Source organism: Marmota flaviventris, chromosome 10, assembly GCF_047511675.1.
Source record: "Marmota flaviventris isolate mMarFla1 chromosome 10, mMarFla1.hap1, whole genome shotgun sequence".
NCBI classification, from domain to species: Eukaryota; Metazoa; Chordata; class Mammalia; order Rodentia; family Sciuridae; genus Marmota; species Marmota flaviventris.
Genome location: NC_092507.1, coordinates 30,014,590 through 30,027,918, shown reverse-complemented (window position 1 = coordinate 30,027,918; position 13,329 = coordinate 30,014,590). Strand labels below are relative to the sequence as shown.

At 47.7% G+C, this 13,329-nt stretch overlaps 1 protein-coding gene across 1 annotated transcript; it reads left to right on the top strand.

Annotated features, from left to right (window-relative positions):
- The first annotated feature begins 1,785 nt into the window (after positions 1-1,785).
- Positions 1,786-9,001, top strand: Hpcal4 (hippocalcin like 4). The gene is made up of 4 exons (XM_071617723.1): positions 1,786-1,865; positions 2,416-2,585; positions 2,720-2,935; positions 4,758-9,001. The coding sequence occupies exons 2-4, from the start codon at positions 2,424-2,426 to the stop codon at positions 4,953-4,955; spliced, it is 576 nt and encodes a 191-aa protein (XP_071473824.1). The 5' UTR covers positions 1,786-1,865; positions 2,416-2,423; the 3' UTR covers positions 4,956-9,001.
- Positions 9,002-13,329: the final 4,328 nt, after the last annotated feature.

The window sequence follows — 13,329 nt, the reverse complement described above, 5'->3', positions numbered from 1 at the left end:
TAAAATAAGGGGATGAGCTTAAAGGATGATTGCCAGCTTTCATCTTCTGACCAAGAAGAGCAAAGGAGAGGAGCAGAAATAAAGGAAGAATCCTGGTCCTCATTGGGTCTGGGACCCAGTAGAGGCAAAGAGGAGACAGAACTGTGGGAAATATAGCGCAAGGCAGGGAGGAGAAAGAGGGCAGCAGGTGAGGGCCACACAGGCACCAGGACACACACAGAGACATGTGTGCTCTGACAGATTTGCAGCCTGATACAATGACATCCTCCCACGTACCTACTCAGCCCCTCACGCAGACACTCAGACACATGCCACAGGAGACAATGGAGAAAAGCTGTGCCTCCCCCATCAGACACCTCTGTCTCTGGGTTCTCCAGCTTCCTTGCTAATACCCTGAGACTACAGAATCTTTGGACTGGGGAGGGGGCAGCTAAGTATGAACTCTGCCTCCTTTTGCCCATGAGTGTCCCAGAAGCACCCTTGTCTCTGGCCCCAATGCAGCTCTTTAGGACCTCATAGACCCAGGTTCCTGAAGATGGTGTGCCTCACCCCCCTCTCTCACCCCGGGCTTTTTACTGCATAGGACTCCTCATTCTCTGGGGGTGGTAGGTGGGGAAGGATGTTGCCACTTTTATTGCTCCCTGATCTTCCTCATGGCCCAGCGGGGGAACCTGGGGCCCAGAGATATCCTGTAACTAGCTTAAGGTTACACAGCAAAGGAGGTTGGGGGGGAACATACCAAACTCAGATCAGGTGGCTGACAGCCTGGCTTCCCTCCAGAGAGACTCTAAGCAGGTCAAAATCACCTCCCAGGTTTGTTTTTTTTTGTTTTTTGTTTTTTTTTTAATTTTCTTAGTTGTAGATGGGCATAGTACCATAATTTTATTTGTTGATTTATTTTTTATGCAGTGCCGCAGATTGAACCCAGTGCCTCACACATGCTACACAAGTGCTCTACCATGGAGCTACATCCCAAGACCCAACCTCCCAGATTGTGTCCTGGGAAACCCAGGTTCTGAGGGACATTTCTCCCATGGGAGTCAGATAGGAGTGCCCACCCACACTTCAGGGCCTGGCTACCCTCTACAAATGCTTTCCCTTGTACAGGTCACTAGAGGGGCTCCCATCCCAGTGTGGGATGGATTTGATCCTCCCCAAGCCTGCTTCTCAACAAAACACCTCCATCTATTCAGTCCCAAATGTGAGCATTTGCCTTAATGCTTTCTGTGCCCTTCTTACTCCTCCATCCAACCAGTCACCAAGCCCTGCCAATGTCCCCTTCTGACATCTCCTGATTCATCCACATGTCTCCACAGCGCCTGCCCTAGCATAATTATGTCACCTAAACTGTGTGGCAGGCCCCTCCCTGCTCTACCTACCCCCATCCTAAGTTATTTTGCATACTGTAGCCAAAGAAAAATTCCAAAATGCATCCCTTCTTTCTAGATCCTCAGCACATGGCATATTGAAACATCTTTTAAGTGTTGTTAGTTTCAAAGTCCTTGGTTTTAAAGCCCCAGGTTCTGTTTCCTATAGGTAAAGTCAAATTCCTTGACATGGGTTGAAAGCCCCAGTCTTCTACCCAATTAACCCAATTATGAGTTATTGAAGGCTTGTATTGTGTTTATCTCCCTCCCTAGCACAAGGCCTAGCACACATAGTCAGCCTCAAAAAGTGCTATGGGAATGAATGGGTTAATGAAAATTGATGTAATCAGGGTCATCAATGCTCCAGGCTAAGATTTTCTATTTGTACACAGGAAAGAGGAAGAGAAGCTTCCTGCTAGGGTGGCCCAGGAAGGCCTTGAGTAAGAACTTGTGAGACAGAGCCAGGGGGTCACACTAGGAACCTGCCTCAGGTCCCTGGTAGGACAGGAGCCTGCCAAGGAGGGAGGGAACTGAGTGCAGAAAGCTCTGAATAGGAGGGAGAGGAGTTGGGGCTTTATGCTACAGGTGTGGGGAGCTGTAGAAAGTGGAAGAGGAGAGGATGAAAATTGTGGCTTGCGGCAGGACGGCCAGCTGTGAACAGGAAGGCTATGGACCCCCTATGAGGAAGGCCTACTCTGGGATGCAGGATGTTATGGGGAGAAAGGAGGTCCTGTTATGGGGAAGTGTCCCAAAGGGAAAAAACCCTTCCATGCAGGGGGAGAAGAGATCACTGTGGGGGTGGGGAGGAAGGAAGGGTGGCTTCCTGTAGGAGGGGTGGGTGAAGAACAGCCTGCTGTGCCCAGGTGGGGCTTGCTGAGCTGGGTAGCCAGAGGAGGGGACCTGTGTGAAAGGAGAGATCCTGGCCATGGAAAGGTCAGATCTTTATGGGAGGGAATGGGGTGCAGAAAGGTGTTGAAGGGGACTTGGGGACCACTCCCGAGGCGAGACTCTTGCTCTGGACAAAGTTGAGGGAGCCCTCTGTCCCCAGGCCCCGCCATGGGGAAGACCAACAGCAAGCTGGCCCCGGAGGTGCTGGAGGACCTGGTTCAGAACACGGAGTTCAGCGAGCAGGAGCTGAAGCAGTGGTACAAGGGCTTCCTGAAGGACTGCCCCAGCGGCATCCTCAACCTGGAGGAGTTCCAGCAGCTCTACATCAAGGTGGGGCGGGGCGCGGTGTCCGGGTACCCAGTGGCTGGAGGAGGATAGGGCGCCCCAGGAGGGTGGAGGCGGTTGGGGGGGGAGGTGGTGGCAAGGCTGCCGCTGCGCCCCAACCCCTCCCACTGGCTCCACAGTTCTTCCCCTACGGCGACGCCTCCAAATTTGCTCAGCACGCCTTCCGCACCTTCGACAAGAATGGCGATGGCACCATTGACTTCCGGGAGTTCATCTGCGCCCTGTCGGTCACCTCCCGCGGCAGCTTTGAGCAAAAGCTCAACTGGGCCTTTGAGATGTACGACCTGGACGGCGACGGGCGCATCACGCGCCTGGAGATGCTGGAGATCATCGAGGTGCGCCGGGCGGGCCCGGTGGGCGTCCCTGATTCAGTGTCCCTAGGCTTCTCCTGCCATCCTCCCTTAGGCCTCGCTGCTGGGTTCCCAGCTCGCTCATACCTGCTTCTCAGGATCGGGTCTTGATGGGGTAGATGTTGTCAGAATCTCCGTTTTACAGAGGAGGAAAACGAAGCAAGTAGCAGTTCCTGATTCAAATCCAGAGTACCTGGCTCCAGAGCCTAATTAATTCTATTGATTGATTGATTGATTGTACCAAAGATTGAATCCAGGGATGCTTAACCACTGAGCCACATCCCCAGACCTTTTTATTTTTTGAGACAGGGTCTTGCTAAATTTCTTAAATTACTGAGGCTGGCTTTGAGCTTGAGATCCTCCTGCCTCAGCCTTCTGAGTCTCTGGGATTACCGGTGTGTGCCATAACGGCTGCTCAGAGCCTAAATTCTTAACTCATTTATTCTTTAAACAAATAAATATTGAGTATCACCAGCAGCAGGGCACTGTTCATGGGAGATTCCTTCTAGAGAACTAAGTCCTCTAGAGAACTTAGAGAAATATATCAATAAACTTGTGTTGGTCCGGCAGCAAGTGCTGTGAAGGGAATAATCAAAGTAAGGGGAGAGAACAATGGAGGAAAAGTGATTTTACATCAGGTGAAAAGTGAGCAGCAACTTGAATAAGGCAAGGGAGCAGAAGGAAAATAAATGTAGGTGAGATGGTGTTTGCAAGGCTCAAGGAGGAGCAGGAGGCTGAATCCTTGGAGAGGAGTGGAGTGGAGAGTGATAGGAAAGTGGTCTGATAGGGAGCCAGGAGTAACTCATCCTGTCAGGTGGGTGTGGAGGATAGACCATGACAGGCAGGGGACAGCAGAAGCAGGGAGACCACGTAAGAGCTTTTCACAGTAGTCAAAAGCTGGTGTAGGCTGCAATCATCAAGGAGCTGGGAAAGTGGAAGGAAACGGATGGATGGATATGGGATCTACTGCAAAATTAGAGGCCCACAAGGTTTGCTGAAGGGTGTGTCCATGGGGTGTGAGAAGGAGGGGAATCAAGAATGGCATCAAAGTTTTTGCTCTAACAGCTGGCGGAGTGAAGTTGCCACTTACGGAGATAGGGAACGCTGAGGAAGAACAGGCAGAGGGGTGAAGAGTTGGGTTTGAGACATGCTTGATTTAAGGTGTTTTTTTTTTTTTTTTTTTTTTAGAGAGAGAGAGAGAATTTTTATTTTTTGAGAGAGAGAGAGATAGAGAGAGAGAATTTTTTAATATTTATTTTTTAGTTATCGGCGGACACAACATCTTTGTTTGTATGTGGTGCTGAGGATCGAACCCGGGCCGCACTCATGCCAGGCGAGCGCGCTACCACTTGAGCCACATCCCCAGCCCGAAAATTTTTTAATATTTATTTTTTTTAGTTTTCGGTGGACACAACATCTTTATTTTATTTTTATGTAGTGCTGAGGATCGAACCCAGTGCTCCGCGCATGCCAGGCAAGCGAGTTACCGCTTGAGCCACATCTCCAGCCCTTGAGGTGTCTTTTTAAAAAATATTTATTTATTTATTTTAGTTTTAGGTGGACACAATACCTTTATTTTTATGTGGTGCTGAGGATTGAACCCAGTGCCTCACGTGTGCTAGGCGAGCGCACTACCACTTGAGCCACAACCCCAGCCCCAATTTGAGGTATCTTAATGACCATATATCACCTCCCAGTATCCTCGCTCCCTCCCGGTATTCTCCCTCCCTTTCTGCAAATGCCTTTTATTTACTCTCGGCCCTCCCTCCCTCTGTGGGTGTTCACACCTCCCTCTTTGCTCTGCCAGGCTATCTATAAGATGGTGGGCACCGTGATCATGATGCGCATGAACCAGGATGGGCTCACACCCCAGCAGCGCGTGGACAAGATTTTCAAGAAGATGGACCAGGATAAGGACGACCATATTACACTGGAGGAGTTCAAGGAGGCAGCCAAAAGCGACCCATCCATTGTGTTGCTGCTGCAGTGTGATATGCAGAAGTAGAGGCTGGTGAGGGGGCAGGACCCCTGGCCAAGAGGGGCATGCCATCTCCCAACCTGGTGACCTCTCTGGCTGGCCCTTCCCCAGGGAAAGGGATACTCCAGCCTCACTTTCTGGCCCACTCACTCCTCTGCCCAAGCCCTTCTTCCCCAGTCAGGTTCCTTGAAGGATCACCTTACCCCCCAAAAGAAACAGGTCCTCGGGTGTATTGTTATCTAGCCTCACCCCTAGCCTTGGCCCAGAACCAACATCAGTTGGGCACAGGGGAGTTGGCTTTGCCCTATGAGGCTTGGTTAAGGAGGGGTGCTGGGGTACTCTTTGAAATTTTATTGTTTCTGGGCTTATGCTTTATAAAATGTGGGTCCCACAGGCCCCAGTCAAAGGGTCAGATTGGATCTGTCCTTTCCGAAGGACCCAGATTCCTTAAAGGTAGTCTCTACCCTACCCCCTCAACTCTACCTGACCCCTCTGGCCCCAGTCCTTTCTTCCCCTGATGTTTATTGAACATTTGTTCAGTGCCATGCACCTTTAGGTGCTAAGAATATGGTAGTTTACAAGACACAGTCTGTACCCTCTGAAAGCTCCTAGCTGGCAATGGGGCATCCTTCAGTGGTCAGGGTCTCAAACAGGAGTGTCAGACATATCTGAGGAGAGGTACAGGAATGCCGGCTAGCTTGAGAGGAGCTGTTGCATCTTCTAACTAGCTCCATCCAAAGCTGCAGAAGACTGAAATGAAAAGCACTTAGATGTTTAGGAGCCATGTGAGTGGAAGTTTTAAGGAAAATGAAAATTTATGTAATACTTATTTTTTTAGTACCCTTTAAAAGAGCTAAAGTCATTTTATTGGGTTAGGATATTAAAGATACTCTATATTACTTGGTTTCTTATAAAATGATTAAATGATTATAGATAATGCTAATTTTCAGGGGGAAAAAAGTTGAGATAAAAGGGGAAAATACCACCAGACTTAACAGACAACCCTTTTCTTTGTCAGGCCGAGTCCTGAGCTGTCACCATCAGCAGTTTTTGCTGCTTCCACTGCTTCTTTTTAAATGAACTTTTTTTTTTTTTTTTGATTGAACAAGTGAACAAGTAACTCTTTGTTGCCCACTGACTCTGGTTGGGTTCTGGCTTCAGAGAGAGAAATGATAGGTGTGCCAAGAGTGAGACAAGTGTGCATCCCACATCATGGAGGCTTGTTTCTGAATTTGGTTTAGTTTCAGAGATGGCCTTGTTCTTTCACTGCCTTCTATGCAGAAGGAGAAGTGACCACCTGGCCACTGTTTAGGCTTCCAGGCTGCATTTGTGGACCAAATGCCTAAAGGTGTGCTGGGCATGCTCCATTTGAAAGGTTTTTTTCTAACTCTCAATCCTAGATCTGCCAGGTAAATTCACCCCTTCCCAAGCACACAGGCTTTGCTTTCTGATTTTGAATCCGTGAGATATACAGCTGCATGCTTTGACAGCAAGAACAATTCTTCTTGCTTCTTCATCAAGTCGTTCATTTTACTTTCTCCTGTACTTGTGATCAGAAATTATCTTTGATGTGCAGTGACAGTTGACTTCCTCTTGAACTGCTGGTGAAAACAGTCTAGTATTCAGGTGCTGCCAGCCTAGGGTGGGAGTAGGGAATGATTGCAGTGCCAGCGCGCGTGATGGCAGAGTTTGCATCTACAGGAAATAGATGCAGTTCGCCTCTCACTTCTGAGCACTCACCTGTCCTTCGTCTCTACAGGTGGAAACTCTTGGGGATACAAGAGTTTCAGTAATCCCAAGCTCTGTTGGATCTTTCTTTATGTGGCCCTTTGAAGTAACAGGACCACTGGGTTGCCACTCTCTTTCTATCCTGCCGAAAGATGAGGCTAGGGAATTCACATTGTTAGGCAGTAACTAGGAGGTACTTATCCTGCAATGCCTCCAGGGATGTTCCATTGTTCTCAGGAGCTGAATAGGTGTACCTTGTGCTGTCAGTCAGCAAGCCAGATACAGAATGCTTAACAGCCTGGCTCAGCTGGGACCTGAATCTCTGGTGGAAGGCTTTTTGCTAAGTGAAATTCTTTCTCACCAAAATGTTGAATCTAACCTAACTCAAAATCACACGGAATTCCATGGCTTTTAAAGGCTTTTCAACAAACCCGTCTCATTTTATCTTCATAGTCTATGGAGATTATGAAGAATGAATTTTCATTCCCTTTCTGCAGACTTAGAAGCTGAGGTTTAGTGAAAGGGAGACTCTTGTGCAAGAGCACAGTCAGGAGGTTACACAGTGTCAAAACTTGAACCCACGGCTCTCTAAGAGCAAAGAGACTCTTCTCTTCTCTGCTTATTCCTGTATCTGATTTGTGTGGAGGTTGACTCTGGAGCAAGCCAAGTTGGCTTTTGTCCTTTATAAGCTTCCTGCTAAGAAGTTTCTAAGGGTGTGGTCTTCCAAAAAGAAACAGAAGTTTGAAGTCCCTATATTTTCAAGAATCTTGTTTTCTGTTACTGGGCAGTTCTGCTAATGGACCAATGCTATCCTGGGATGCCTCTGACCTAGAACCCTGGAAGCATCTTACATTGTCTTCTTCCCTGAGAGAACTGTTCCCCACCCACCAAGCTGGTGGGCAAGTCCTACCCATGAGAGCAGATTTGATCATTCCAGTTTTCTGGATGCATACCCATGGGTGATATTTGCTGGTCAGGCCAAGGGTTTTCAGATAGCCCAACAGAGTGAACATAATGCCAGGCCAGAAACTGGCACCTCCATCTTGCTGATGGGAGGAGCCATGGGCAGGCCAGACCTTGCTCCCACACTCTTCTAGGTATCTCAAGGACTGTGTACCCAGGAGCCCATGTGGTAGAGCACTGGCCCCGCCTTAAGAACAGAAGCAGGTATCCTATTGCTGCCTCAGCTTTAGAGGGACTTGCCACTAAGCACAAAGTTAGCAGAGATTTATATCTGACTTGCACAGACACAAAAGTATACAGACAGGGGCTGGGGCTGTAGCTCAGTGGTAGAACACTTGCCTAGCGTGTGTGAGGCACTGGGTTTGATTCTCAGCACTGCATACAAATAAATAAAAATAAAGGTCCATTGACCACTAAAAAAAAATTTTAAAATCATACAGACAGTTAAAACATTAATATAGCCAAACTATCCTTTGCAATTCGATGACTTATAGCAACTTTGTGAATTACAAGTTTCCAGAATCTTTCTTCTCACATTTTCTGTCCTTGTTCATTCATCCTTTTAGGCTAATCAATAAGCACCTTATTTCTTATCTTTAAGATCATCATCATGGGCTACTTTAGATGACCATCCCAGTCCTTAGAGCATAGTCAGGATTATCTAACTTACCTTTAAATCAAAAGTTAAGAAAAAGTAAGTTTAAAAGCAAAGGCACTGAATCTTTTCTTGACAATGGCAGAGTCCCTAGAGGTGAAAATTCATCCTGTTGCAGAGAGAGAGAAAAGGTAGGGTAGGGTGGAAGGAGAAAGGAAAGAGAAAGGGAGAAGCTGGTATTCCTAGGCAGGGTAGTAAGCTGACACTGTAAATATTTTTACACAAAAATTTATTAAAGCAACAAATATTTCCTTAAGATACACCCTGGGTGAGGCTTTGTGTTGACTTTAGAGATCACTATTGAGGCAAGAATACATTTCTTGCATATTTCATTCATCGCTCTTGAAAAATGACATAATTCAAATCCTAAATTTAAAAGTCTTCAAAACATATGGAATTTTCTTTCTGATATTTTCAGGGTTTCCTTTTTGCCTTTGCCAGGATGTAGGCAGGGTATGGCCTCACTGGGTGTATGGCCCTCTGTGCTTGGTGGACACTGGCCAGGCTCACGGTCTGCTAAGCAGCGGCAGTGAGGAGGACTGGGGAATAGAGGGGCTATGTGGCAGAGAGGGGACCCCAGCTCACCATGAGCTCCCAGTGTAACCCCTGTCTATAGAGTGTTGCTTCTGGCTGCACCCTCAGTGACTGTCCCCACTGGTCGACCCTGTGCTGTGTGGTGTGTCTTTTTCCCACTGATAATGAATAAAAGGCGTGACTGTGCAGAGAACTCCTGCTCTTCCCTACCCTGGGCTAGGGCTGGGGTGAAGGGGAAGGGAGAGAGGGGCCCAGGGAAGTTCACGGTGGGGCCATCAGGAATGTGACTGGGATCAAAGTCATTCTGGCAGGGACTCTGATCACATGGCACAGGAACCCACTTGAGCTGTTTCAAAGAAAGAGGAGAGAAGATGACAAGCAACCCTAAAGACGGAAAATCAAGAATGGTTGAGCCTCAAGAGAACGGAAACTGGCAACTGGGCCTCTCCCTCCTCAGCTCTGGGTTCTGGGGCTCTTGCCCCCTGGGCAATATTTGCATCTTGCTCTTTTCAGAGGCTTCTCTTCAGACTTCCTTGAATTCTCTTCACAAACGGGTATCAACTCAGTGTCAGGACTTACCTGATATCCAACTCAGTGTCAGGACTTACCTGATATTACTGATATCTCCCTTGTGTGTCTGTTCAATCCAAAGAATCTGCTTGGTTCAGCTCAGCTTTTAGGGGATCCCATAAGTCAGGTGTCTTCTGAGATCAGACTGGACACTGATGTGTGGGACCTGTGAGCAGAACAGCTCCCCAGAAGGAAGCCAAAGGTAGCCCATACCAGGAATTGGTTTCTCTCTCTGTCCAGTAGAAGGCATCATAAGAGCAGAAATGAGTGGATAGTGGGAAGAAAGAAAGGCTCAGAGCCAGGGTGACAATTGGTCCATATTAAGAAAAGGGACCCTCTCAGAGAGGAAGCAGCCCCATGAGTATGCAGCCAGGCAGTGATGGGCTGATTAGAAAAAATACCCCTTTTCACAAATACGGCCCTGTCATGACAAGGCATGCAGCACAGCAAATGAAGCTAAGCTGAACCCCCACCTGCCCTGCTGTGTAGTGCAAAGCTTCTCCATTAATCACAGTCCTGAGACCCTCCCTAAGCTAGCCCAGGTATGGTGGGAGTAGGGTGGGGGTTGGCAGTCAAGCTCCCCTCTCAGCACACCCCAACAGTCAGAGAGGCACTAGTCTCTGAAGGGAATCGGGGGCAGTGGCAGCTGGAGGTACCTGTTTCCTTCTTCTATGCTCAATTGCTTTTACAAGGGTTTCCTCAAGGACACTTGGAGGGGGAGCTCCCTTGGCAGGAAGCAATTAGGACAGAGGAAGGAGGGTGACCTCGCCTTGGGGTATCCATGAACCTGAAGAGGTGACTCAGAAGTCTGAGAACTTGGGACTGTTATTTCCAGCTGAAACCATGCTGGGGGGATGGGAAGTGCTATCCCCTGCCAGCATTGGGGTATAAATGTCCTGAGTTACCTTCTCCCCAAATCCCTCATAGTTTCTTACCCACCAGTCTTGCCTTGCTACTTTCTGTCTTGCCCTCTGCATCATCTAGCTGCCACTGAGAAACCAGAATAATCTTCTTAAAACACACATCTGGCCATGTCAGCTCCTCACAGTCTCCCCTCAGTAGGATACCCACATTAATGTCCCTCAAGGTCCTGTGTGGTTTGCCACCAGCTGATCTCAGAAGACTTGTTCTTTGTCTCATTTCCCTCTCCTGTTCCCTGCACTTAAGCCACCCCGAACTGTCCTCCCCCATTCTCCTAAAGGGGATAGGGGGAAGTCTCTTAGGCCTCTGTGCCAGTACACATCATCGCCTCTCTCTGGGCCACCCATTCCTCAGCCTTAACGATGTCCTCCTGTGAAGCCCTCCTACCTCCCAACAATGGCCCCTCGTGTACACAGTCCATCATAATCCACAAACCTTCCCATGTGGTTCTCTGTGAGCTGAGCCAAGCACATTCAAGCCTTCATTTTAAAAAACAAAACAAGGAATCTGGGACTTGAACTTGGACCTCCTGACATCAAGGCCACTGCTTATTGTGCTTTCTTAGCCATGGGAATAAACCCAGTTCAGAATGTGAAAGAGAGGTAGCAAACCCTGAGCTCTGAGCTTCAGAGGAGGAAGAGTCTTGCCCAATGGTGGTATGAGGATAGGTAAGAGCAAAGGGGGGAGATGGTTTCATGGAAGAGGCAGCATCTGCCCAGGAGTCTTCCTCAGTTCTAGCCAACAAGACCAGGCAAGCTGGGCAGGGGTGCCCAGGGGAGCAGTTCAGGGGCAGGGATGCTCAAAGGGGTCTGTTCACAACTTATTCCCTCCCCAGAGGGAAAGTACTGATTGAAGTCCAGAGATACAGAGCCAGGGAATCCCTGTACTCAGCCAGCTATCAGGGAGTGAGAGACAAGCCAGATAGGATGGTCAGATCCCCAGAAAAAGTTGAGGACCAACTTCTATAACCCTTCCAAGGGTCTAGGAAAATTCTTAAAGGGACTGAACCATGAATTGGGGCAGGATCCTTGATGGCAAGGAACAGAGCCTTACTCAGGTCAGCATGAGTAAAGAGGAGTGGATTAGTTAGGTCTTTTGGTTACAAGTGAACAAAATCCAACATAAACAAGTTTATGCAAAAAGAGACTTGTTGACTCATGTAATTGGGAAGTTCTGGCCCTGCTGGATCCAGAAACTCTGTATTACACCCTTTCTTATTTCCTGCTTCTGCTTTTCTCAATCTCTGTGACCTCACTGTCCTTCCAGATGGGCTTTTTTTATGTTCTTTCACCTGCCACAGGAAAAGATGAGTGTACAGCTCATATCCCAAATTAATAACCCCAGAGGGAAAAAAGAGCCAAATCTCCCAACATCCATATATGAAGGCCCAAAAGGGGTCACATGGTCATCCCTGGATCAGTCACTGTGTGCAGGCAAACAATGGTCAAGTCTTTGGCACATGTTACTCCTTGTCTGGAGGCAAGTCTCATTATTCGAGGAAGCTTGGAAAGGTGGCTTAGTAAAACAACACCAGTTGCCACCAACTTTCTTCTTTGGTTGAAGCAATGTGGAGAATCCCTTGGAAATTTGGGGATGGGCACCTAGCCGGTCCTCCTCTGGGACTTGGGAAATTGTCAGGACCAGAGGCGGCGGCTAACTCTAAGCATTTCTGCTGCCCTCTGCATATGTTTTCCCAACTTTATCTGCTGGTTGGTTCACTCTGCTCATAGAGACTTTCTACCCCCATCCCTCTAACTTTACATATACTTACAGCTTGCTGAGGCTCATCTGAGTCTCTTGGGAACCAACTATATTTCACAGCATCCTCAATCATTCCTGAGTTCCTTTTTTCACCAAATTCTCCAGAAAGAGGAATTGACTGGCCCAGCTCATCTTTTCAAGTCAATCATATAGGTCAAAATCACTGGGCAGCATGGGGTTGGTTTACTTTTGTGTCAAGTGCTCATCTTCATCCAAATAACCACAACCACTCTATACATTCTTCCTAAGTGACTTCATCTTTCTCCATGAAGATATTGGATGTCTTCCCAGATTTTATTTTTCTTTCTTTTTGTTTTGTACCAGGGATTAAATCCAGGGGCACATAATAACTGAGCCATATCCCCAGCCCTTTTTATTTTATTTTGAGATAAGTTCTTGCTAAATTGCTGAGGCTGTTCTTGAACTTGTGATCCTCCTGCCTCAGCCTCCTGAGTTGCTGGGATTACAGGTGAGCACCATGACACCCAATTAGACTTTCAATTATTTATTACTATGTATGCCAGGCATGGTGGCTCATACCTGTAATTCCAGTGACTTGGGAGGCTGAGGCAGGAGGATTGCAAGTTCAAAACCAGCTTCAGCAATGACGAGGCACTAAGCAACTCAGTGAGACCCTGTCTCTAAATAAAAATATAAAATTGGGCTGGGGATGTGGCTCAGTGGTTGAGTGCCCCTGAGTTCATTCCCTGGCACCCCCCCCCCTCAATTATTTATTACTATGTTACAAGCTACCCCAAAGCTTAATGCTTAAACCAACACTTTATTATTTTTCACAATTTCATGAGTTGGCTGGGTCCACCTGGTTGGTTTTTCACCTTCATGTTGACTGGAGTCACACAGGTGAATTCTGCTGGGGCAAGGCTGGGGCTGAAAGAGCCAAGATGGCCTCACTCATGTGCTGTCACCTGGGAAACCCAGTTCTTCACTGGCTGCTGCTTCTTTTTGCTGTCCTTTGTTTGTTTGGGGTGCTAGGGTTTGAACCCAGGACTTCACACATGCTAAGCACATGGTCTACACTGAAATACATCTCCAACCTCTATACTGGCTTCTTATACTCCGTGGCCTCTTTGCAGTAGAATGGTCCACACTTCTTTACATGGTAGCTGGTTCCCAAGAGGGCAAAAAATGGAATCTGCCTGGCCTCTTAAGACTTAAGCTTGGAAACCATATAACGTAATTTCTACTGCATTCTGTTAGTCAAAGCAAGTCACAAGGCCACCTCAGATAGGAGGAATGTTATCATCAAAT